The sequence below is a fragment of the Pogona vitticeps genome, chromosome 15 (genome assembly GCF_051106095.1).
Source record: "Pogona vitticeps strain Pit_001003342236 chromosome 15, PviZW2.1, whole genome shotgun sequence".
Taxonomy (NCBI): Eukaryota; Metazoa; Chordata; class Lepidosauria; order Squamata; family Agamidae; genus Pogona; species Pogona vitticeps.
This window is the reverse complement of record NC_135797.1, coordinates 8,325,645-8,352,818: the sequence shown is the minus strand read 5'-3', so window position 1 is coordinate 8,352,818 and position 27,174 is coordinate 8,325,645. Positions and strand designations below refer to the sequence as shown.

The 27,174-nt window shown below is 42.5% G+C and overlaps 1 protein-coding gene across 14 annotated transcripts in view; it reads left to right on the top strand.

Moving 5' to 3' along the window:
* LOC140702810 (solute carrier family 9 member C1) overlaps positions 1 to 27,174 on the top strand; it is a 288,383-nt gene that overhangs the window by 18,492 nt on the left and 242,717 nt on the right. For all 14 annotated transcript variants that reach the window (XM_078381996.1, XM_078381998.1, XM_078381989.1 and 11 more), the window contains exons 9-13: positions 4,635 to 4,812; positions 7,131 to 7,212; positions 12,758 to 12,924; positions 16,509 to 16,649; positions 21,234 to 21,331. In XM_078381996.1, the coding sequence (XP_078238122.1) occupies positions 4,635 to 4,812; positions 7,131 to 7,212; positions 12,758 to 12,924; positions 16,509 to 16,649; positions 21,234 to 21,331 (666 nt within the window). The remainder of the gene's footprint in view (positions 1 to 4,634; positions 4,813 to 7,130; positions 7,213 to 12,757; positions 12,925 to 16,508; positions 16,650 to 21,233; positions 21,332 to 27,174) is intronic.

The following is a 27,174-nucleotide window of genomic DNA, read 5'->3' as shown; positions in this document are numbered from 1 at the left end:
AGATAGAATGTATTTTGCTCCTCATAAGGATGCTTGTTTTGGACCAATTAAATCCATAGATACTAGATCTAAAATATTCTCTACTTGTATATTACTGTATTTATTAGTTGGAGTACATTTACTTTTGGCTATTTGACAAGCTTGGCAATTTATATACTTGTCACTTAGTTTTAAATGTACACCAATTGAATTTTCTATCGTTTTACACAATGTTTTGTACTTAACATTGTCAGCGATCAGCTCCCCTAGAGGATGCTTGACCGGTCGGACAGAGAGTAATTAGAAGCTTGTGTTCCCTCATTAGGCTGAGTCGAGTCCTGGTAACTTCAGCCAAAGGCTGCCCCAACACTTCTGCGTACAAGTCTGCCCTAAAAATATACTTCTGCAACCTTAGAAAATTCCAAAAAAGAAAGACACATAAGCTTTATAGTCAGTAGACATACTTAGCTCAGTCTGGGTGGGACTCAGTAGCAAAATGTGGCCCTATAATTCTCCCTTAGGGTAATGCTAAGGCAGCTCCACTGTTCAAGAGACCAATTGATTTTTATAATTATTAATTTATTAAGAAAAATATAGAAATTCACAAAAGAAAGTCAGTTTAATGCATAAGCCAGCATGTTATCATTTTCAAGGAATGATACAAAGTATAAATGAAGCAATAATTCTCTTTAAATACAAAAACACTAAAAATCCTAGAAAAATCACTAAAAAGCTCTATTAGAGTGGGCAAAAGGCTTAAAGCCCCCCTTTTCTACCTAATCCCCTACATCTCTATCAGTCTGTTACCTGCACTGCACAGCAGGCAACAAGACCTAGCAAACTGTAGTCCAACAAGCGCCAAAAATGAAAAATCAGGAAAAAGGCTTTTGTCCACAGTAAGAGTTCCTTTTTCAAGCTTAGCTGGAAACCCCCTGTAACGGCCTCCCTCTACCTCACAAAGGGGGGTCGTTACGTCACTCTACTTCACTCTTCTTTTCCACTGCCACCAAGCATTCCCTCAAATAAGTAGCTTCAGGCCAAAATAGGATTCAAAATAAAAACTCAAGTTTATTGGGTACAAATAAAAGGAATGGTAAATCACTTATTATTAAATAATAATTCAATCACTATAATAAAGGCACTAGCATACACAGACTCTCACAATATATCACAGATCTCCTAACTCCTCTCTAAACCCTATCCAAGCCCTATCCAAGCCCTATCAGTCCCTATCTAAAATCTCTCAAACACATTCACTCCCATTTATATAACAGCTCCACCCCTTATGTCCCACCCTCCGTCACACCATTGGTAGATGACTCACAGCTTTAGCAGTGACGGACAGGTGAGGTCATAGCTGTATGGAACACCCCCCTCCTTCTCCGTCTCTCACGCTTTCATCCAATCACGGCATGAAGTCAGGTAAACAGACCCTCCTTCTCTTCTCTCTTCTCTTCTCATGGGAAACAGGTGTTGCTTTCCTAGATCCGTCTGCACTCCGCCATAACAAATGACCAGTCTTCTTATCTAGGAATGTCCTCCTCAAGCCTACAAGAGAACATTCCCACATCCCTCTGCAAAAACACGCTGTCACCATGCAGAAATCATTTATACAGAGAACCAATATGGAATCCATTTTACATTGTTCACTACTACATATCCCATTCAGAAATTACATTCTAGCTTCAATAATCTAAACCATGACTTAGCCTTAAATGCCATAAGTGAATACAATCCTTATGGGGACATACATTTTCATAAACATTATTTACATTCACATTGCTTAACCTGTATACATTGTTTCTTATGTAACAAGTTAGCATTTGATGATTTTCTCCTTTAATTACACATTTGTTGTTATAAAATGTGCTTGTAAAACCTTCTTTTGCTAATGAGCTGACTGATATTAAATTATGCTTTAGCTTAGGTACACATATCACATTAATTGGTTGTATTAGACATGGTAGTTTCACTTTACCTTTACCCATTATTTTGGCACTCACAGCATCGGCCAAAAATACCTGTTGGTTAAATACAGCTTGGAAATTGTAGATCAGCTTCTTATTTTTGCACATATTAGCTGTGGCACCCGAGTCAATAATCCATTCCTCATTGTGGTCTTTAGAGTTGTAAATAGTCTCTGTTAGATGTGATTCGTTGTCTTGTCGTGGCTGTTTTCTTTCTCTCTTCTTTTTAGATTTGCAATTTCTTATCATGTGTTGTCTGGAACCACAGGCAAAACATCGCCTTCCAGGTTGAATAATTGCAGCTGTGACCTCCTCCCCCCCAAGTTCACTTGGCTTGTTTCTTTGTAATTTATGCTGATTAGAGGGTTTAGTGTCACTGAGTTGCATATTATCTTTCCTTTTCTGTTCCTCCTCCAAAAGCCTACTAGTAACATTCAAAATAGTCAGTTCAGCTGGAGGATAGAACCTCTAAATTTGACACAAATTGGTCATATGTGTGGTCCAATGAAGAGAGAATTATGAAACCTTCTTGTAGCTCTGTAAATACTATATTCTTTTCTCTTGAATCCACGAGCATTGTTTTCATTTGCTCTAAATGTTGTAACATGCTCTCACCAGTTTGTAATCTGGTACAGAATAATTTCCTTGCTAGCTGTATTTGACTCCCAACACTCTTACAAAGAGTCCCCTTAGATCCTCCCACGCCTGCTTCGCTGAAGTTAGACCTCTAAAATGGATTAGGAGACGGTCTTCTAGAGTCAAGCCGATTATTGCAAGTGCTTTGCTATTCTGTACCTTTTTTCTTTCATTTAACACAGCTGATGGATTTTCAACTATGTCCCATAATGACTCTTTTTGGAGAAGTAGCTGGACTTTCTGCAGCCATGTGGAGTAATTCTCCCCATTCAGCTTCTTTATAGTCAGTCCTGACATCATCATTTCACTGGGCAGTTTACAGACTGTATTTTAAAGCTGTTTTTACTTACTGCTGCAGCTTCTGCTCATTTTGGCTCACTCCCTCTGGATTCTCTCAGGTCAGCATTTACCTTGGCTGCATATTCCTGGGCCCATAACCAGTGACAGAGTTGTAGCAGGTGCCAGGTGACACTAACAAGTAGAATTTCCAGATTGATGAAGTCACCAAGCAAAGATACAGTATTGATATCAGAATATATACATACAGCTTTGTCCTTCTTCAGTCCAATGGTCATTCACAGCAATATCAACAGAGTTTAGGCATTAATCAGTTCAGAGTCCTTGTAAATCAGTCCAGCAGTCAGAGTCTTCTCCAAGTTCTCTCCACGACCTCACGTCAACACACCACCACCATAATGTGTGCTGAGGATGCGGGCTTTATTCTTGGCTCAGCCAACCCTTGGTTTCCCTTCCTAGCTGATACAAGTATCTTGTATCATCCCAGCTGTATAAATTGTTACCTTTAAATTCATTCTTAGCGTGGATCCTGACAAATATTTATAGCATTTTTGCTCTTTACAACTGCTTTATACAAAACGGAATTAACAATTCCTTTCAGGTTTATATCAAACCTGTCAGAATACATCAATAATGATTTAGTAACAGGTTCCTTTATCTATTTTTTTGTACAAATGTAGAATTTATTTATTATTTATTTTATTTATTTCATTTATATCTCGCCTATCTGGTCAACTAAGGACCACTCTAGGCGGCTAACATTAATGCCGTATATGTCTTGGTGTGGGCTTTTGGATTAAAGAATTTAAAGAATCAAATATCTCAAATGGACTATACCTCCTCAAATGTATGATTTTTAAATAGTTTTAAATAGTCTAGTGCAGAAAATGGAAAGCATAGTTTTAAGCTGCAAATTCTTTCTTGCTATTGAAATAATGGGGAGTTTTTTAACTGACCTACTGAAGCTTTTATCATTCATTCATTCATTCATTCATTCATTCATTCATTCATTCATTCATTCATTCGCTTGTTTGTTTGTTTATTTGTTTATTTGTTTATTTTTATTTATATACAGTACATACATAAATACATACATACTCACTCCATCTTTCCACTAAGAGCATTCAGCAGCTTACAAACTTCCTAGGAGAATAAAAACAGATTTAAAAAAACAGATATTTCACTAAACTGTTCTTCAGTAGCTGTCATATTTCTGGAAAGAAGGTATTTGCCTTTCCTCCCATTGCAAGTAGCAGTGTGGCTTCCTTGACTTGTGGACCAAGGGAAGGGTTGGTGGACGATTGTAAGGACCTCGTTTTGTCCATTTGGATTGGGACACCACAGACCTCCTAATTAGTAAAGCACTGTAAAAGACAGCATATTGAAAAATCAATCAAAGTGATCTTGGATAAAGCGGAAGAGCATTAAAATTAGCAAAACCTCTCAGCTAATGCACTTAATTAGAGTTAGAGTAATAAGTTCCTTCTTGAAATACAAGGAAGTGGAATCTGAGACTTCCAGCAATCCATCTCTAGAGGCCATTCTCCAGGTCATTCTGATATATTGAGACATATCACCACAAGCCAAGGGGTAAAAAGAGGATCAATAAATGCCATGACTTATTATATGAAAGCTGATATAATATGGATCTCTTGTCTAACGAATACATTTGGTAGTCATTTGCTTAATTTTTTTAAACAAATGCAATATAAATACATCCTCATTAATTATTATTCTTTCTCTTTTTTTATTCAGTGCATTAGTTATGTGCATACTGACTCCTTTCTTGAGCCATTTCGGCTATGGGTTTAACTGGCGCTGGGGAGCTGTCCTTGTCTGGAGTGGCATCAGAGGCACTCCCACTTTTAACACGGTTCTGGCATTCAGTCGATCCCCAAGTGTAAGGGCACAAGACCTTGAGATTAAGACTACGGTAAACTTAAATACTTTGGAAATTACTTTATATACGTACATCTATATGGTGCATTCTATATGTATTGTGACAGAGGGATTGCAGGGAGTGATTACTGGAGATGGAAAACAAGTAGACCTGGAGACATCTTGCAAAAGTTCAGCTCCAAGTGACCTGTACTTTTCTCACCAATGGATGGTAAGATTCTGCAGGCATCTGCCACCGAGAACTGGGCTGTTCTTTGTGGGCAGAGTAGTGTTGCGCAGAGGATTTATCTTTGCATAGACATTTGCAGAATACGATTGTGCTTTGTATTCTTGATGAGAAAATGTCCACACTGGTAATCCTTACATCTGGTCCACTTTATTTTGTCCTTATTTCTAGAGTGCCAGTTCTGTTAACTCGCCACTTAGATCTTGTTCCCGCAAAAGCACCTCATTTAGTGTTCATCAGTGGCCTCAAGAGAAAAATTGTGTCCTTCCACCAAGACCCTAGAAGGATGAGTTTTGGAAGAGCATTGAGCTTTGGTTAAAAACCTCTAGGTGCACAGCAGAAGTGCAGGGAGTCACGGTGCAGAAGTCTCCTCAGAGGAGACCCCCCTTATTGTCTCCACCAGTGGCTCTTTCAGTCTCAGTAACTCACCCTGAGACACTGACAAGAGGAAGAATCACCAGCCGACGGTACAAAAAAGGGACCGTTTAGAGCAACAGGCCTCAACAGACTCACAGCCGGCTTCCAGCAGACATCTGCAGACTACATTCGCAGGGCACTAAGGGTGCACGAAGTACCAGCAGAGTAAAAAGGCTGCTAAGCGGAGAGGGGAGGCTCCCTTTGAAATCAGAGGCGGGTCTCTGCTCGATGGATTGACAGTGGCCCTAGACCAGGAAGGTCCCTCCCAGGCAAACTTAATGAAAGGCAGCATGCAAGGTTGAAATATCTCTGGGGCTGGATAATCTGTGGGTCCTGGCTAACGTTCCCTCTAAATTTCTGCTGTTCCCCTATGAGGCCCCCTCCCACCCCCTCGCAGGGAATTTTGGCCGCAACCGGAAGCCAATGGGTAGCAACACTGGCTCGGCTGTGCGGTCCCAATGCAGCCCCGCGTGGCCTCCCAGCTTAGAGGGAACGTTGGCCCTGGTTTTTCACAAGAAATGGTGTAAGAGGTATTTAAGGGTGAGATTAATTGTCTGCTGCCCAGGCCTCAGATCCGTTGCTATAGTAAATATTGAAGTTAATGTCTTCCCCCTTGGGAATGTTCGTAAGGAGATTCCATATGGGCAGATTGCCGTTTTGATCTATATTTATCTGTTAGTTCAACTTCTATATCACCCTATCAGTGCTGACACTTTCTAGGCGGTTCACAATGCATCAAAACATAATTGCAGTCCTCAGAGAAGTTTAACCGGTTTTCAGCCACCACAAGAGCCTCTTGGAAGCCAAGACACTAAAAAAAATACTTTGCCTTAGAACTTGGACAGCTTGCAATAATGGGCCAGGTCCTGCGGGTGCTGTTCTGCTTCTACTGGATCTCAGGGTGCTGGAAATCGTCCATTTCAAGGAATTCCAAGCTTCCTGTCTGCCTGTTTCAGCTTTGGAGACTCCCTAGGACTGCTTTTGCCCTGGGGAAGCTTCTGGGAAGATGGGAAAGGGCATTGCAGAACTTCAGTGCTCACCATTGAGCCTTTTAATGTATGCCTTCAAGTTTACTGACCTTTACTTTTTTGATACACACTTAAGGGCAATGTAAATTCAAATATGTCCCTTGACTGCTGTGACACAGAAATCATCTTCATTTTATATAGGTACTTTGCTGCCATTGACATTATTATTTTAAGTTAAAGGGAGTTAGAAATTGTCTTGCTGTTTTGGTGAAAATAGCTTTAATCTCTCAAAGGTAACTAGATAATTTTTGTAAGTGAAGTTACTGGGGAGTAAGTGCTAGTGAGCACACTGGGACTGAATCAATATGCTTAGGATCATTGGATCAGAAAATGGCCTGATACGGGGAGGGGGATTAACAAAATATTGTAGCATTTTTAAAAAGTATTGAAAGCAAGGACAAGCAGATTCAAGAACAGTTTTTACCCAAGTGCAGTATTGAGTTTAAATGCGGGGCCATAGGTTTTTGGTGGAATTTTAATTGCTGAGAGAAAACGGGGTATCTATATTTGGATGGTGAAAGTTGTGTATATTTTCACTTTTTTTTGTATTGTTGTCCAGTTTTACCTTGGGGAAGAGCACCTCATTTCGTTGCACCCACTTGTGGGCGCAATGACAAATAAATTTCTTATGTCTTATGTCTTATTTGTTCTCTGCTAATTGCACGCATTTTTATATTTCAGATATTTTTCTATTCTGTATCATCATCTTTGCTAACCTTGATAATTAATTCTACCACTGTGAAAAAGCTGGTTATCGCATTAGGTAAAATGTTTAATATATTCATTGTTTCTTTTGGAAGAATAATATATTTGTTGATCCTCTGATGTTGTTTACAGAACAATTAAATAGTTATGGTCAGTTAAAAATTAGTTATTGAATGATGAAATGTGCTTTTTCAATTAAAGTTGCCTGTTCTGCCCAGAATATAAATTTGTCAACCCCTTTTCTTATCCCAGATACGTTATTTGTCAGAGGCCACCTATTCATATGCTTTATTCTGTCCGTCTTTTGTGCTTGTTTCACCGTCTAACCTTCAATACTTAGACAGATATCCCATTTACTCATTCCTGGATTGTCTGGGACATACTTTTGAGTAAGCAGATAGGGTTGTCCTGGTTGTCCCATATTATTGCCATAAGGATGATGATGATGTAAATTATTGTTTCATGCTGAATGTGTGTAATTTAATTAAGTTAATTCAGGCTCTAACTCTAGTAGGAAAATAAACCTTTTTTTTTTCATTGCTATGTAAAATGCTGTGCAGAGATGGTGTGATAATGGGGTGGATTCTGGTTCTGAAAATCTGTCAGCATCTCTTAGCTCCTCCATTTTCTCTAGTTTGTTTCCGTCCCTTTTCGAAATGGGTTGTAACATTTATTTCACACATAGAAACGTGTGTGATTTTTTGTGTGTGCCTACTGTGAGTGGGTTCAAGTTCGGGCAATCTCCATCCTCCCTTTCCCCCCCCCCGAAAAAAACTGGCTACGAATCTTTCTGACAAACAGTCTTTTTATTTTCTAGCATTGGAGAAATGTGAACCGTAAACTCTGTAGGACCACATTTTGTTTTATATAACTCTCCTTTAACTCGGGTGGGATGAAAGAATTCACCAGCGGGGGGGGGGGTCACTCCAAAGCGCTCTCCATCATCTCTATCAGTAGTTTTTCTCCTTGGCAGGGACATCGGGTGCCACAACAGGTGTGTCGAGCCCACTGTTTATTTTAGAAGCAATGTTACTATAAAACTATATTTTAACTCTCTCTCTCTCTCTCTGTCTCTCTCTCTGAGTGTGTGTGTGTGTGAGTTGGTGGCTAAGGCCTCGGTTCCACTGACAATAAAAACCATGTTGTATGAGGTTCTGATGAAAAATAACCACTACGCAAATCTAACCATACACACAACGTACGTGCAGTTATTCTGCTCCCCTGCCAGAGGTCAGTTTGTTATGGGGAGATTTGGAATCATTTCCACCCGTGTAAACACTACTGTTGCTTTTTGAAAATCCCTTCTATCTGATATAGCGCTATACCAGAGAGCAGGAATTCAAAGAAATAAAATGAGAGCACTCCTGCATGGCTCACTCCTTGCCCACTCTTCACTCGCCTGTCCCTCCCACCTTTAATCCACGTTTTCTCTTTCCCTTCTCCCCCTTCTCCCTCTTGTCCATTCCCCCCACCACCACCACCATCTGATTGCTCATCACCCATAACTAACTTTGTTTTGTCAGGCCATGTGGGCAGTGATGGCGGGAGCCTCCTTCGGCCTGGAGGATTCCCTGCGTAGCTTCCCCCAAGCAGCCGGAGGGCTGGCCATCAGCTGATGGGTGCTGCGCCCAGAAGCCGCCAGAAGCAAGGGAGCCAAATCCCCCGGCTGTGATTGCGGGCGGGGGCCTCCTCCAAGCTGGGGGATTCAGTTCTGCTGCTTCTCCAGTTCCCCGATCAGCGCCGATCAGCTGAGGGCCAACCCTGCCCATCAAAACACAAACAGCCTTTCAGAATCGTTTAGCTGTCCCGCGAGTTTTCAATCCCTGTCATTTGCAGCACTGCATACAGAGATGCAGATGAATTGTGTAGATGTGCCCTAAGAGTACACAGGCCTGTTTCACGGACATAACTGCCTGTGTGGACAGAACTTCAAGGGGCGCATCTCCCTGCCTCCTTGCACTTCCCTCCGTGTGTCCTCAAAACCTCCTCCCCTGGATGGCTGATCTCTCTGCACCAGGCGTCTGCAGGGCGGAAGGGAGTCCAGAGGGAGGAGGAGGAGGAGGAGGAGGAAGACCTCTTGTGCCAACAAGAGCCATTCCGTTCTACAGGGCAAGTCTAGCAAAATGTATTAAACTACAGCTCAGGTTTTTATGGTTTTATTATTTAAAAAATCATTCTTGAAGATTTAAAATAAAATTTGGCTTGAATAATAAAAACTATCTCTCATAATTTTAATGTCTAATTCAGATATAATTATCTATCTGTTAATATACAATTAATATATGATTCAGGTAAAACTGACAGAACTATATAAATTCCCCTGTTTAAAATTCACCTACCTGACCGTTAGATCTGAAATTACATTTATAACTTCCCCACTGGGTGACTTTGCTGAGCCTAAGCTGTTATGTTCATCCGAAATAAAATAATCATAAGAAAATATAGCAAATATTCTTGTTTTCCATCTGTCTCACTTCGTTCGTTTAGTCGTTTAGTCGTGTCCGACTCTTTGTGACCCCATGGACCAGTGCACGCCAGGCCCTCTGTCTTCCACTGCCTCCCGGATTTGGGTCAAATTCATATTGGTCACTTCGATGACCCTGTCCATCCATCTCATCCTCTGTCGTCCCCCTTCTCCTCTTGCCTTCACACTTTCCCAACATCAGGATCTTTTCCAGGGAGTCTTCTCACCTCATGTGATGGCAAATGTATTGGAGCCTCAGCTTCAGGATCTGTCCTTCCAGTGAGTGCTCAGGGTTGATTTCCTTCAAAATTGATAGATTTGTTCTCTTTGCAGTCCACGGGACTCTCAAGAGCCTCCTCCAACACCACAATTCAAAGGCATCAATTCTTTGGCGGTCAGCCTTCTTTATGGTCCAGCTCTCACTTCCATACATCACAACAGGAAAAACCATAGCTTTGACTATTCAGACTTTTGTTGGCAATGTGATGTCTCTGCTTTTTAAGATGCTGTCAAGGTTTGTCATCGTTCTTTAATTTCGTGGCTGCTATCACCATTTGCAGTGATCATGGAGCCCAAGAAAGTAAAATCTGTCACTGCCTCCATATCTTCCCCTTCTATTTGCCAGGAGGTGGTGGGAAGAGTGGCCATGATCTTAGATTTTCAGACCATTTTTTGTGCTCTCCTTTTTCACCCTCATTAAGAGGTTCTTTAATTCCTCCTCACTTTCTAGCATCAGAGTGGTATCATCTGCATATCTGGGGTTGTTGATATTTCTTCTGGCAATCTTAATTCCAGTTTGGGATTCCTCCAGTCCGGCCTTTCGTATTATATATTTTGCATATTTTTGTTGGCCATGCTTTCTAAGGCCCACTTGACTTCACTCTCCAGGATGTCTGGCTCAAGGTCAGCAACCACCCTATCTGGGTTGTCCAGGACATCCAAATCTTTCTGGTATAATTCTTCTGTGTATTCTTGCCACCTCTTCTTCATGTCTTGTGCTTCTGTGAGGTCCCTACCATTCTTGTCCTTTATCATGTCCATCTTTGCACAAAATGTTCCTTTAATATATCCAGTTTTCTTGAACAGATCTCTGGTTTTTCCCTTTCTATTCTTTTCCTCTATTTCTTTGCACTGTTCATTTAAGAAGGCCCTCTTGTCTCTCCATGCTATTCTTTTAAAGTCTGTGTTCTGTTTTCTGTAACTTTCCCTATCTCCTTTGCATTTTGTTTCCCTTCCATTCTCTGCTATTTTTAAGGCTTCGTTGGACAGCCACTTTGCTTTCTTGCATTTCCTTTTCTTTGGGGTGGTTTTTATTGCTGCCTTCTGTACAATGTTTTGAGCTTCCATCCATAGTTCTTCAGGCACTCTGTCCACCAAATTGAGTTCCTTAAATCTGTTCCTCACTTCCACTGTGCATTCATAAGGGATTTGGTTCAGATCCATCTTTGGCTGCAGAGAATATAATCAGTCTGATTTGGGTATTGCCCATCTGGTGATTTCCATGTGTTGAGTCACCTCTTGTGTTGTTGGAAAAGTGTGTCTGTGATGAACAGCTTGTTCTCTTGACAAAACTCTATGAGCCTTTGCCCTGCTTCGTTCTGAACTCTAAGGCCAAACTTTCCAGTTGTTCCTTTTATCTCTTGACTCCCTACTTTAGCATTCCAATCCCCTAGAATGAGAAGGACATCTTTCTTTGGTGTCAGTTCTATAAGGTGTTGTAGGCCTTCATAGAATCTGTCAATTTCAGCCTTTTGAGCATTGATCACTGGTGCATAAACTTGGATTATCGTGATGTTGAAAGTTCTGCCTTGGATTCGTATTGAAAGCATTCTATCATTTTTTAAATTGTATCCCAAGACAGCTTTTCCCACTCTTTTGTTGACTATAAGGGCTACTCCATTCCTTCTATGGGATTCTTGCCCACAATAGTAGATATGATAATCATCTGAATTGAATTCTCCCATTCCCGTCCATTTTAGTTCACTGATACCCAAGATGTCAATGTTTATTCTTGCCATCTCCTGTTTGACCACATCTAGCTTACCAAGGTTCACAGATCTTACATTCTAGGTTCTTATGCAGTATTTTTCTTTGCAGCATCGGACTTTACTTTCACTTCCAGGCGCGTCCACAGCTGAGCGTCCTTTCGGCTTTGGCACAACCACTTCATTAGCTCTGGAGCTACGTGAACTTGTCCTCCGTTCTTCCTCAGTAGCATGTTGGACGCATTCCGACCTGAGGGTCCCATCTTCCAGCGTCATGTCTTTTAGCTTTTTTGTTTCTGTTCATGGGGTTTTCTTGGCAAAGATACTGGGGTGGCTTGCCAATTCCTGCTCCAGGTGGATCGCGTTTAGTCAGAACTCTCCACTATGTCCTGTCCGTCTTGGGTGTCCCTGCACGGCATAGCCCATAGCTTCTCTGAGTTACCCAAGCCCCTTCACCACGACAAGGCAGCAATCCGTGAAAGGGTTGTCTCACTTACTCTGGGACAACTTTTGAAGATTTTCTGCTTTGTGAGGGATGTTCTTTCAACCATGGCAAATAGAATTTGTATGAATATTCACAGAGAGTATTTTGCTGGCCACTTCCTTAGATGTGATCATTACACTTGTGAAAGTGGGTGAAGTCCACAAACATTTTACATGCGTAGAAATCTATAGGACTAGAGAAGAAAATGTGTGAGAGAAAACCACATGTGTTGCCTGCAGAGAACGGCCTTCTGTTTGATACAGTACAAATACAGGCTTGCTGGAGTAAGCTGGGCTTAACTTGAGTGCTGATATTTTGTAAGCTGCGCTTGGACTTTTTGGGCTAAATCTCATCAAATAGCTCTGATTTCTCCCTTAAAAACATACTAGTTGCATAAATCTGCTAGAAAGGGAAAAACATGTCTGTCGTTGTGATGCTCTTCTGTACAGGAAGAGAAAGAGAGTATATGAGGCAGGTGAAGTTTCCCTTTGATTTAGTTTCTTGAATAAGTACTGTTTTGCCTAGGAAGGTGAAACTGCACGACTCTCATAGTTTAAGACTGTTTATATTTAACCCTTCAAATAAAAATGCCCAGAGTAGTTCTTGTAGGTATTTGCTGTTTCCTTACACTTCTTACAGTGAATAATTCATTATTTTTCTGTTTTTACAGGACTCTGTAATGTTAGTTTTCCAAAGCGCATGGCAAGGCATAATGTTTTTCAACATTTCAAACAATTGCTGGCCACTGCCTTTGCAATGTTGAAGTTCGATAGATTCTTAGCTGATGCAAACTGGGCACTGGCTGAAAAAACTATAACAGACGAAGATCTTGATAAAGTAAGTCTTGTTATGTTAATGCGAAAGAAATATGTTTGTCTATTTATTTACAGTATTTATATCCCACCTTTCTCCCATGGAGGACTTAACAAGATTTGCAACACGATTTAGAAAATCAGATAAAGCTCAAACCCACAATAAAGTTCAATAAAAGATTATTAAATAAATGATTACATCAGAACAAACACAGGATTAAAGAAATCAAGGAGCTATTGAAAAAAAATGCCAAAAAGGAGTATAACACCTACCATTGGGGGGGAAAAAGGACGTACTCACTATCCTCTACAGTCAGTCATTGGCCAAATGCATGGGTAAAAATAAACATTTCTCTGCCAGCAGAAGGGCTGGAGGGACCCGTTTGTCCCCCTTCGGAAGGCCATGGAGGCCTTTATAGGATACGAAGGGCAGTCGGAATTATGTCCAGAAACGAACATGTGACCAGTGAAGCTTTTACGGTGAAGAACTGAATGCATCCCCGTGTAGAGTGTTTTAAAGGAACGCAAATGGGATATAACGAATGCATGTGTCAGACCGTGTGGCCACTTTCCAGAAAATCTCAGGGACTGGGAATTGGTCAGGGGCAGTGGTCAGATATCAGAGAAACTGTGATGGAGATATACGCGAGTAGTGGACATTTGACCTGCTACTGCAAGAGGCACTCAGCAGTTCATGCAGAGAAGCATCAAAACAGAACTACAAGGTTACGATGCCCTCTCCTCTGTTTCTGGCGGTTCCCAGGTCCATTTCTTCCCCAGCTGGACCTCCCTTGCCCCACCAACCGGCCTACTGCCTGCCTTGAGCGCTATCTCTTAAAGGCATTCGTTGAGCTTTGCCCCTTCTTCGGATACAGCAGTCCTTTTGCAGGAGACTCCACAGCTCAAATTCCCATGTTATTTGGTTCCAATGATTTGTAGCGCATTTTACAATAACCTTTGCATTTGTCTCCAGTAAGTGATGGTAGCCCTGGAACAAAGTCAGCATGACGTCTGAGATCTGGCTAATTAAAGTTATGTACCGTCAAGTCAGAAGTGACATGTAGTTACCCCAGTAGGTAACGTCCATAAGTAGAAGCAAAATTTCCCATAGGAATGCATTGAAAAACCATTTAATCCATTCCGGCTGTTTTTCGTTCTTATCTAGAGGCACCATTCTTACGTCGATGCATTAGTGCCCACAGGAACTAATGCAAAGCCGGTTAATCCATCCTCTACCACTAGGGAGAGAATTTTTCTTCTTTTGACTTAAGATGAACTTAGGTCAAAAAAAGGGCAGGAAAGGAGGGAGGGGAAGGGAACTCCATCTAAACAGAACATCCTTAAAAACAAGCACCTTTTAAAAAAAACCAAGCACCTTTTTGTTTAAAAAAAGGGCAGGAGAACACCTTTTAAACAGAACACCTGTTTAAAAAGCCACAGAATCCAGCAAACATTATTCCAGCACAGAACTCTTCATCACAAAAAGAGAGGATAGAGGGTGAGAGAGATAAGACAATGGATGGGGGGGGGAGAGCCTCGAGTCCACAGTAGACTCCATTTTAAAAGTCCATTTTAAACTCCATTTTAAAGCCTGCCTGCCTGCCTGCATCAACGATCAGCAACCATTATTACAGCAAACAGATCCCCAAAGAAAAAAAAGACATTGAAGCCACATTTTACACTCACATGTTTTAAATCAACAAAGAGGTTACAATACACAAACCCTAGGGGCCACAGAATGCAAAAATAAATACATAAATTTTACATTTTAAAATTATACAGTCTAATTTTCACATTTAATTTTAATTTAATATTGCAGTCTACTTTTCACATATTATATCCACACCGCAAGACCCATCAGGGCACAGAAACATAACCCTCCCACCTAGCCCTGCCCCTCCACCAAGCTGCAAAAACCCCTGTACAGCACAGTAAATAATGTACAGTGTTTGTATTCACCCAGAACAGGCAGTCTCTCTGTTTTAAAAAAGTCAACAATCTAAAAATCAAAATTGTAAAAAAGCAAAAAAAAATACAGTCTGTATAGTACAGTATCAGGCAGTCTGAAGACTCTCTCCTTATCCACTCTCTGACTGCTGGGATGAGCGAGGTAGCAGAGAAACAGCCTCTCCGCTGGCCAACGGTTAACAGAAAGTTCAAATTTCACACTTTCCCCACCTCATTTTTTTGTTCTTATCTTGAAGCTGCGTTAGCAAGTAGAAGCAAAATTTTGCAAACGGAGCTGTTCATAAGTTGGACTGTTCATCGGTAGGGACGCTTGTAAGTAGAGGTTCTACTGTGTAGTGTATTTGTTCTCAATAGACTCAGTGATGAACACACTGCTCGGCTTCTATCTATTTCATGCGATCTCTTGCTTCTCAGTGACAGGTAGAGTAGGACCCTCGGATCAGCTGGACCAATACCTGTGGTTTCATTTAACCACGGGTGACTGGTCAATTCTCACGGCCCTGTAGCTCCATTCCTTGGGTCCAGGGGCCATGTTTTCAGAATGCCAGGACGAGGTGGGAAGCAAGGAAGAACTTTCGCTCATCCGGGCAGGGGACAGGATCGTCCTTCTTCCTTCCCTCTCACTCAAGCTCTCGTGGGTGTGGGCTGGGTCAGACCTTCAGACCAGCCGAGGCGTGGGTGCGCCAACCCCAGCTTCTGCCGACAAGCAGTCATGGCTGGGATTGCGCTGGGAACCAGAAAGATCGGGTTGAAAGAGGGGGCAGCAGCAACTCTGGGGCAGGGCCGAGGCTCCCTGGGCAGAGATGCAGAGCTCCCTCAGGCAGAGGAGAGGGGGAGGAAGAGGTGGACCCAACCGGGCCTCCCTGGCCTGCTCTCCATCCCCTCCTCATCCTACTTTCATCTCCCCAGGCTGGTCTGAATTGCCTCCCCCCCCAACAAGAACCGATTCCCCACACATAGGGGGGTCCTGCTGTACCAATAGTTAAGGCATAACGTGATCAGTTGCCTGGGCCCACAGACTCACACTCGTATTTTAGTGAAATCCAACATTCAGCTAGTTGCACTGAATCAGATTTTTTCTCATCTCGAAGTGGAATTGAAAAGGAGTGCAGAGAAGGAGGGAATGAACTTGAGGGTACTTGAGTTATAGCGGAGCAAAAGAAGGCCAAAGCGTTGATCTATCAGGTACAACTCTCTTTAGGTATGCATCCTTAGAAAGTGTCCTTTCAGGTGTAGCCATGGTTTGTTTACTATTCTGGAAAGATATGTTGCTCTCTTTATATACGTTGTTCTCCTTATATTATTACAACTATGATTCTGGTTTTACTTTTTCTTTTTTAAATAAAAACACACACACATTATTGTTCTTCATCAGCAGAAATATAATTTCCAGATTAAAAGAAGTAAGTTTAGCATTTGACTTGCTTTGGTCATGACCTCACCTGGAATATTGTGTCTAGTATTGGGTCCCACACTTCAGGAAGGGCAGCGATGAGCTTTCACCTAATCCAGAAGAGGGTAGCAATGAGAGTAAAGGGTTTGGAAACCAAGCCTTATTTATGAAGAGCAGTGCAGGGAGTTGATTTGATGTTGAGACTTCTAGTGAAAGTAAATTTACTTTCTTGTTTTTCCTCTCTGCAGTTAGATTCAGAAGAATTCAATCAACAGATGAAAAAATTTAGATGTCCAGCATGCAATGTAGAAAATCCAATTGATGTAAATTCTGAAGAAATGGCTGAATTAATGGAGGAAGCCAGGCTGCGTCTCTTAACAGCACAAATAGTTTGTATTTTTTTCCTTTTTTATGTCTTTCTTCTAAGCTTAGGAATATAAATATTGAACATATTTGAATTTGTGATGCTTTAAGAAAAAAAATCCAAGGCCTAAGAATTTTTGAGTTTTTAAAGATATATTTAACTATGAATTTAAAAATCCATTCTCTCTGACGTGTGCCACTGCTACAAATTTTAGCGAGTCTCATAGCCAGAATCAAAGTCTTAATGTTAAATGACCCTGGATCATTTATTACGGAATGAGGGCAGAGTTTTTCCTTAACAATTAGGATTCCTGACTCGTTGTTGTTAAGGAAATATGGCTCGGAGTGTCGTGGTCAGTTTGGAGCTGCGGGTGCGCATGGCGAGTGTCGCCAAAGGGCCAGGCCTTCCCAAAGTGTGCGCCGCCACGCTCTGGTGCCCCTCCCCTGTCAATTCTGATGGAGTGCTGACAGCCCTCCTGGTTTACACTGCCATCCTCGCCTCAAGTAAGGAAACTTTATCATCAGCTTATTGGACAGAATGAAGGGTAAAAAAAGGGGCTAAAGTAGGAAAGAAGGGCTGAATGTTCCCCCTCCCTCTGGCTGGAGGTTTTGCTTGGCTATTGGGAGCCCCCCCCCCAAACAAGCCACCCAGTTCTTTGCAACAGCCCTCCTCGCAAGGCTCCCAGATGGAACATCTATCGGGCCGTTTCACATACAAAGGACATGAAACTTCTTTCGCTGATGCAGGTATCTTGCGTGTGTTCAGAGGCTCCCTTCTTGGAATCAAGGAAAGAACATGGAGATTCGAAAGAAAGGCTCTTTTGTGGTTTTCCTCTTCCTTTAAAACACCTCATAAGGCCCATTCCTAAGGGATAGAGGTCAGGAGTCTCTAGATATGTTATTTTCAACCACTGCTGCTGCTGCCATAAACCTCTCTCTTCAGCAGATGCTGTTCGCTTCCTCCCCTTGACACATCTTTAGCAGATGAGAAGCTGCCCTCAGAAATCCTCCATATAGGAAATTCTTTGCTTCTGAGGAATTCTCTGTTTCAGTCTTCTCTCTCTTTCAGGATCCCCGTTGTTAGTGTTAGCACCCAATTTTAGGTTTCAGTTGGTTTCAGTTCTCCGGCAGGGAATAACAGATAAAGATAGTGCATCAATCAGACTATATGTGAGTCAATTGTTGTTTTTATTAAACATATAGCTGGACTCCCGTCTTTAAAAGTCAAATCGGGTGCGTTCATCATACATTGGCAAAGCATTTTATAAGTTTCTTACAAAGGACCATAAAGCACAGCATCCTCTTATTGGTCTCCTGAACTGTATGTGTGCCTGTTGGGTCATCCTATTGGCCGTGGTAGATGTGAGAGAAAAAAAATATCCACATTGCATCCCAGGGTTAGTGGCTGCCAAGTTTGTGAATGTGTGTGAACCATTGTGCAGTTTATCTCTAAATATGTTAATGACGGATTGTCCTCCATTGTTGGAAGTTACAGTCTTTGCCCTGAAACGCTGTGAAAAGGAGTTATGTTGAGCTGGCCTTGAAGGGGGTGGTGGTTCTCACAAAGCTGTGTGATATTGTAGGAATGTCTGTGAGCGCCAAGCGGGAACGGCCAGAAGATTCAATACGTTGAGATGACATGAGGATACAAAATACATTGACTATAGAGAATACATATAAATAGAGGTACAAAAATGCATATAGAATATCATTATAGTAAGGAAATAGTAGGAAATCATATTTGCCCTCTATCATTAGGAACTTGGGGGGGGGCATCTCTGATTCTGCCAAGGCATCATCCCCTTCCTTTGAGAGGTGTGAATTCTAGCTGGCCCTCCTGGTTTTGGTGGCTGCTCTCCTCACAGGCCTCTTTAAAGCGATAAATTATAATTAAAGCAGTTAATTAAAACATAATGGAAGGAAGATCAGATCATCCTTCTCCCCATTCAAATTTTACCCAACAGAGTCATTCCAAATCTTTGGTTACCAATTTAAAACACTTGCTTGGAGCTGCTAATTTTCTTCCTGAAAGAAAAAAACCAGAGGTTTTCCCAACATGAACATTTTAGGACTTGACTTTGGGACTGAGTCCAACGCAGGCCGGGCTTCCTGCTCCCTTCTTCCCGTCCCCCTTCCCGGCACCCAAAGGATCACATTGGGGAGCCACGGACCACCAGCGGCCAGTAAGGCCAAGGGAGCTAGACGCCGACAACGTTTGAGAACCGTGCCATGCATATTTATTCCGTCCCGCAAGGAGAGTCCAAAAATGCAGGATGTTGGTTTGTTGCATATCAGTGACTGAGGAGAAGGTCTCTTTTTTTTTTAACAGAAAGACTTTGCAGAAGAGTTAACATCTCTAAATTGTTTTTTGAAGAATAAATAATTAGCTTTGCATCAGCTTCTGAGAAGACTCCAACTGAGTCCACAGTGCACAGTGAAGCGTGTGTGTGTGTGTGTGTGTGTGTGTGTGTGTGTGTGTTGGATAGGCCTTAGTCCGCGCAATTCAGAAAGTGAGAGAGCTTCTGCCTATGAGCCCTGCTCCACCCCATCCTTGGCCCAGTGGATGGCTGCATGGCCAGTGACTTTTGTTCTGCCCAGAGGGCTCAAGGGATGAACGTGATGCTGAGGGAGGGAAGAGAGATCGAGAGAAAGGGAGGGAGAGAGAAGGAGAGAGTCGTGACATCAGAGTGGGGCAGATGAAGAAACTGGGTGATGAGGAGAGAAGGATAAGAGGCTAACTCCCTCATCTGATCTGGGTGCCGTATCCTGCGTTGATGGGAGGACAGGCTGTTTGTCCACTCACCAGATGGACGGCTAGTGCGTTTTAGGATTGAGCTTATGGGATTAACAAGGTGTGTCGCTCTCATGGCGGTGCCACCACATCTTCTTATATCCCCCCAGTCAAAGGAAAGTGTACTTTTCTGCCCTCCCTGACTATTCGGAGGAGGAGGAGGAGGAGAAGGAGGAGGACTTAAACTCTCCAGCTTCCCTCACGCTTGCCATACATATCCAGAAACCAGGGAAGCTTCCTCTCTCCGGCCCTGGTCACCTGAAGGAAATGTTCTCCAGTTCTCCCCCAGTTCGTTTGCTGATTTCTTTCTTTTCTGGTCACAGAACCCACAGCCAAGATCGAGACATTTTCCCAGGCAGTGGTGTAACTTGGGAACGTTTCCCCATCGCCAGGAGGGTTGTGTTATTTTGCAGTTTTGTTGTAACTGTGCATTCCTTACCAGGATGGCCTTTGTGCCCCATTTCTTTTCGGAACTGAAGCCAGGAAATTGGCCACCATGACTCCGGCTCGTATATCCATTTTTAAAAAATTGTCCTGCCCAGTACATTGATACGTTAGTAAAAGTATGTCACCGGTGTTTGTGTGTGTGTGTGTGTGTCCTTGCCATCCCATGACTGGCGAGTAAAGATTTTTTTATGTCTCTGGGAAGATACATTGAACCACTGGTACGCCAAGGTCCCCGGGGTCTTTGTCGATCGCCGGTCCTGCCACGCGGATATCCCGCGGCCATTGTGTGCAATGCACTTTTACAGGAGCCGTCAGTGTCACAGAAGACACATTTCTAACCTCCTGCCTTTGTGAGATGTGTGTGTTGGACTAGATTACTCTCATGTTCTCCTTGAAGTCCAGAATTCTGTGTGTTTTTTAACTTTCAAGAAGAGTTAAGTTCCTCTCACATGTGTCACTACCTTGTGGGTTGCCTTCTCTTTTTCTAAATTCGAAGCCAGTAGCTATTATTGGAAATCTGTTAAAGAAAAGAGTCCCTGGGAAGATAACGGGGAAGCTTAATTGGGGCTAAGAGGAGGGACTGATCTCTGCCAACACTGCACTCTTTTTCTTCTACAAATTGGCTACTGTGCAGTCCAGAGACGAGTGTGGGTTTCATGAAACAGGTCTTTCGCTATCCCGCCTAGTTTCGCCCTCAGTTTTGGAGCACTTGAAAGGCTGGATGGTCAGAATGGTTCAAGACTCCAGCGTAATTTGTTGACTTGGACATGTGAAATAGGACATTATGACACATCAAGCAGTACACATAGATTTTTCATGTCACTTTCAGGGGTAGAGTGGAGCCAGGACTGACAGGATTGCTACCTTCTGAGTGGCTTTATCTGCCACCACTACCCTTGAAGTTTCCCGTTCCCCCAAACTTAACTGAAGTCCTCACAGGAGTTGGGTGAGAGAAGTATTTTGGCAAGAACAGTGTACTGTTGTGACCCATCCTGTTGCAAAGCAAACGATTTGAGGGTTGTTTGGTTTTGAACATGGAACTAAGAGCCATTGACTTTACAAAAGACCTGTTCCTCATTTGTTAATACGGACCAGTGCAGCTGCCTGCATTTTTGGACTTTGACTTTCGGGGCTGGACTTCCAGAATTACCACTACACCGCTGGTCCACCCTGGCCATACATTTCAGCAGAATCAATTAATAGTGTTAGTGGTTAGTTCATAGTCAAATGATAGGTGTGGTTGTATTGATGTGGAGTTACTGGTGATTAAGTACATTGCGTGGATACATATTGTCACACAACTATTGCTATATGAACAATTTAATAATTATATCTATATATGCATCAAAGATTTATTTTTTTCGTAATGTAGGCCAGTTATCAGAAGCAATACAACAGTGGAATGCTGAGCCAAGAGACGAAGCGGACATTAATAGGTGCAGCGGAATGCTCTGCTGATGTTGCAGGAAAGTAAGTGTCGCCATTTGGACAAAGCCATTTTTTAAAAAGTTGCATTATTTTTATTTTTGTTCAGTGATTGCTATTACTATTTAACTGTGCCTCTTCTGAGCCTTAATATTCTAAACTTACAATGTATAGATGCCGGTTTCTAGTTTTGCTTCAAAAAGTAATCCTTTCCTATTTGTGCGTGAATTAATGCTGTGTTCAGAGCTTACTAAACTAAGACACACGCTGCGTTCCTTTTATCTTCCCCCAAAATTTCCAGAGGAATATCTGTGTTAATCTGATCAACATAGAAAAACAATGATTACTTTTGTTCTACTTTGAACACCAATTCTTTTCAGTGTTCAGACCATCAGCTTGCTTTATCTTTCCTCTTTTATTTCATACACATACCTAGAGTATGCGATTTATTATATACAGTAAACTCGTCAAACCTCTTTAAATGTTCACTCAAGTGGTGATGGTGATATAAAGGGAGTATCCATACGGTCCAGTGTCACCTGTCTAATTGTCTGGCTGTAGCATAATCTATGGAGGAATTTTTCATGCCTGAAACTTTACTCCAGCTTTTTTTTTTGACGTGCGGGTTCTGATTCCCTTTCAGACTCCACCCGTTCCTAGAAAGGAGGAACCTTTAAAGCAGGGATTAGCAACCCATGAGCCACTTTAAACAGGACGTCTGCTATTTCCAAAATTCGGAGGTGTGGCAGCAGTGTTTAGGTGGGGGAAAAAGTCCTCCTTTTGGAAAGGAATTGAATTCCTTCAAGGCTTCTGATAGTACAGTTTTCCTTTAGAAGAGTGGTTCCCAACCTCGGATAACCCAGATGTTCCCGGACTGCAATCCCCGGAAACCCCGGCCAGCACAGCTGGTGGTGAAGACTTTTGGGAACCACTGGTTTAGAACAAGAAAAATGCATTTTAAAGTGAAAATGATTTTTTGTAAAAAAGGGGAGGGCAATATTTTTGCCCTTCTTCTGATGTGTGAGAGGGCATGTCAGTTCCAGGCAGGAACGGAAGAAAGAGGAGGTCCCCTGGACGTGACGCAGTTCGCACACCTCTCAGCTTCCAGGGAGGGGCTCCTGCTCCTCCTGGCCTTCTGAAGGGTCCCTGCTGGGGTCCAGCTGGGGTTGGCGCACGAGTCCCGCGATCCATAGAGTTCTTCTGGGCAACAGGTTCTACTTGCAGAGACCTTCGCTTTCCTCTCCACTCGGTTTACCTGACCTTTGGAAAAAGGCTCTGCTCTAGTGGGGTTTTTTTTGGGGGGGGGTTCCAGCCAGAGTCCAACGTTTCTGGCATTTTGTGGCCAGAGTTGGGGAACTTCTCTGGATTCACATCCGGCTCACTACTGGATCCGAAGATTATGACACAAAACAACATTAAATCCTGACGTTTATGAGATGTTACAAAACATTAAAATGTTATTAAATATTGTTGGAGAGATTGTTTTACAGTAAGAAACATACATTGAATCCCCAAACAGAGAAACAGCAGAACACCTTTAACTATTCCAGAATGCAAAAGACACTTTTTTCTTCCCAGGGTCTTCTGTGGAGGATTAAGATTGAGAGCGATCCGCTCTCTTAAGGAGGTAACATGTCGTTGAGTCTTCGTGTTTTGCAAAGAAGTGTGTGTGTGGCTTGTAGTTTAGTTCTGAGAAGAGGAGATTTTCTTCACTGCTTTTCTTTAAACGGCCACTTTATTGCTCTTCTTTAAACCATTCAGAAGCCGCCCCTGCGTCATACTGCTTCCTTGCCATAGTACATTGTACGAGATGGTCTTAACGACTTGGATGACGGGGTGCAGGGAATGCCTATCAGATTGACGGATGACACAAAATTGGGTGGAATAAGTAATACCCAGATGACAGAGGCAAAATTCAAAAAATATCTTTAGAGGCTTGAGCATTGGGCTAAAAACAAAAACAAAATGAATTTTAATAGGACGAAGTGCAAACTTCTACATCTTGGGAAAACAAATGAACAAATGAACAGTTATTAAGGTGGGGAATACTTGGCACTGTAATACTATGAGTGAGAATGAGTGAGAAGGCCCTTGGGATTGTCACAGATCAGAGGCTAAATGTGAGCCAACAGTGCAATGCGGCTGCAAGAAAAGCAAATACTCCTTTAGACTGCATTAAGAAAAGTATAGTCTCCAAAGGAACCGTTCTAGCTCCTTCAAAACGACAACCAATGGTCAACTCAATATGACTTTGAGTTCACAGTCCCTCCCTCAGCTATCCTTTCCTTGTTGTGGTGGTCTGTGCCCATCCATATGTTCCTAGGAAAGCGGTTAACTCCCACTCAGCCTCATCTCACAGTCCCAGTCAATACATCCAGCAAGAGCTGAGGAGGACAGGGGGACACCAGGAGAAGCCCCCAACCCCATCCGTTTTTCCTAGAGCCCATCTGACTTTCACTAGAGCTAGCCAGAGGCCATCACAATGATACACACAGTAAAACACAAAGAAATAAAACTACAAACGCAGGTGAATATTAAGAAGTATAATTTAAACAAAGCTGTAAAAACATTCTGGTAGGTTTCTACTATAAAAACTGAAATTGGAGTCAAAAAGAAGATAAATGTAAAGATGTAGCATACGCTAGATATGAAGAGGGCTCTCGCCTTCTATTTCTGAAATGAATTTAGAAAATGTAAGTTAGAAGAGTTTTTGTCCCAGTCCAGGCAGTCCAGTTGATTCACACAAAGACAGCAATGTGGACACTCCATCATCCCAGACTGCATGATTCAGCATTATGCACACCTATCAAGTATGGTTGCTGATCACCATAGGCCTTGTTCTGCCTCAGTGTGAACTTATCCTTTACACCCCTCCTAATTTACACCTGAACAGAATGTATTCCCAATTCTTCAGTTAGTTCTCTGTGTCTTTGCACATTCAGTGGTTTAATTAGAATGTCAGCTACATTCTTTTCTGTTTCACAATAGTTGTGCCTCGCATTGCGACATTAATTTGTTCTGCAAAAATCGCTGCAGAACGAAAACGTCACAATGCAAAATAAAAAAACCCATAGAAATGCATTAAAACCTCATTAATAAGTTCCTATGGGCCTAAAACTCACTGTTCAGCGAAGATCCTTCATAGCGCGGCCATTTCTCGTGCCTCTTAAGCGAGGAATCCATCCCAGAAAACAGCGGGCAGCCATTTTGTTTACCCCATGGCCATTTTGAAACATCCAATCAGCTGTTTTAAAAACATCGCTTTGCGATGCTCGGTTCCCGAAGCAGGGAACCGATCATCGCAAAGGGAAATTCCCCCATAGGGAACATCGCAAAGCAATCGCTTTTGCAATTGCAAAAAATGCATCGCAAAGCGATTTCATCGCTAAATGGAGCGATTGCTATGCGAGGCACCACTGTACTGCAGTTGAATTCGTTTTTCTTTTGCTGCCTCTCTAACATTGTGATATTTAATATCAATGTGTTTGCTTCAGCTTCTCTTTTTTTTTCTGTGGTTGCCAAGTGTATACATGTGGTGCTGTCCTCAAACACTTTTATGACCTGGTCCACTTTAATTTTCAGATCTATAAGCAACCACTTATACCACACTAGCTCTGAACAAACTTGTGAAAGAGCAGCAAACTCTGCCTCAGCAGTGGATGTGGCAATGGAACTTTGCTTCCTTGATGTCCATCCCACCAATGTAAACTTATTGTGAAACCTGATACTGATTTCCTGTCAGCTATGTTGTTGGCCCAATCACTATCTACATAAACCTTTACTTTTAAATCACTAGAGGGTTGTATTAGCAAGGATATGTCAAAGGCACCTTTTAGGTAGCTAAATAATCTTTTCACCCCCACCCAGTGTTTCTGTGTTGGCTTTGCAGTATGCCTACTCAGAATATTAACTCCTGCAGCAATATCTGGCCTTGTCCAATATGCTATATATTGTAAATTTCCAGTTGCTGATTGGTACACTTCTTGTTCTTCAAACTCGTCGCTTTCAGCCTCTGACTTTTGAAAATCTACTGTCATGGGTGTCTGTACACTCTTGCAGTCCTGCTTGTTGTATTTTATTAGCATTTCCTCTATCTCCAATCTCTGATTTAGGACATAACCATTGTCTTTTTTCTAAATATGAACCCGCAAATTATTCTGTATCTAGCCGTGCTTCTTTAGTTTGAACTCCTTTTTCGATTGCTTTTCAAACAGATCAATTTGAACTTGTTCTTTTGACATAAAGCATATGTCATCAACATATACTAGCAGACGATTTTGCTCTTTTCCATTTTCTTGGACATAAAAGCATGGGTCTGCCAGGCTACTCTGAAACTTCAGTCTTTTCAAAAGTTATGTAGTTATGCTAAATCTAGACACTGGTTCCCATATAGTGCAAACTGTTTAAGCCCATAAAGTGCCTTGTTTAATCTGTACACCATTCCTGGTTGAGAACTCTCAAACCCAGGTGCCTGAGCTATGTATAGCTCTTCTTGCAGATCTGCATTCAAGTCTGCTGTAGTTATGTCAAAATGGCTCCCTAGGTAATTTCTTGAAGCAGCCAGAGTTAATGTTTGCCTCAAAGATTTTGCCTTTACCGTTGGGGGAAAAACCTCATCAGAGTGTACATTTTTTATCTTTGTGTGTATCCCTGAGCCACAAGTCTGGTGTTGTACCTATATTCCCCATTGATCTGCATTTTCCTTTTGTAGACCCCTTTGCTTCCAATTGCTTTATGTTCTGGTGGCAATGTGGTTCCTGTAAACCCTCCATGGTCATCCATGGATTGTGACTCTTCTTTCATGGCTTGTTGCCATTTCTTCGTAAAAAGTCCTCTGCGGTCCCCCAAAGCTCTTCACAGGACACCGTCACTGATCAAAACTATTTCACTAAGGCCTTTTGCCCGTCTGATCCGTCTTGGAGCAGTGCAGGTAAAATTCCACTCCTTCCCCCTCCAAAGTAACATCCTGCAACTCAAAGGATGGCCTCCCAATCTTTGTGCAATGATGTCACCAATACTCTAATCTGATACTCCCTAAAGAAGCCTATGTGTGAGGCCATGTAAAGTACCACCATTTTTGAAACTAGAAAGGCATATATGTCTGGCCAGCAAATTCCCAGCTCTCTCAGCCTATTAGGAAAAAGCAGCACCCTACTGACTTTGGCCTACCCGCCTCCTTATTCCATCCCTCCAGCATTTCTCATATCAGAAAATCATGCGTAGAGTCGACATGTCAGGCCTCAAAGCATTGCTGGCCAGGTCCCGCATCTGTCGGCAGGACAATGCACCAGCAATGCTGTTGTCCAGTCCCAGCACATGCCTAGCTAGGACTAAAATGTTGTAGTGTAAAGAGCGCAGCATGAATTCCCTGACCAGCCTCATCACCTGAGAGGAATCAGAGGGCAAGCTGGTCACAACATGAACCTCCACCACCACATTCTCCCACCTGAAATGCACCTAGGAGTTGGTCCGCAGAGGTTGCCCACAAACACATCACCAGGAGCAAAAGGAGGGGAAGAGCCCAGAAATGGCCTGTCCTGTGTGAAGTCCGAACTCAACCAGTCCGCAAGCCACTGCCCATTGTACCACCGGCCTTTTGACATAAACCCCCCAAACCAGCAGGACCAGTTGTGTCTGAAGGCCCCTAAATCGCACCCTCAGGCGCATTTCCTCATGCTCGAGGGAGATACCGTTAAATTGGTCAAGGAAGAGCTTCCCCACTGGTGTCCGCTCTCAGCTCAGCCCTCACACAGCACCTCCGGGGTGGCAGGACTCCCTCCAAAAGGCCCTCTCTGGCGCCACAACCTGACATGCCAAATTCGAGGGGCTGACTGGCTCTGGAAGTTCCTTCTTAAGGGACCTCCTGCTGCTGCTGCTCAGAAAGCCTT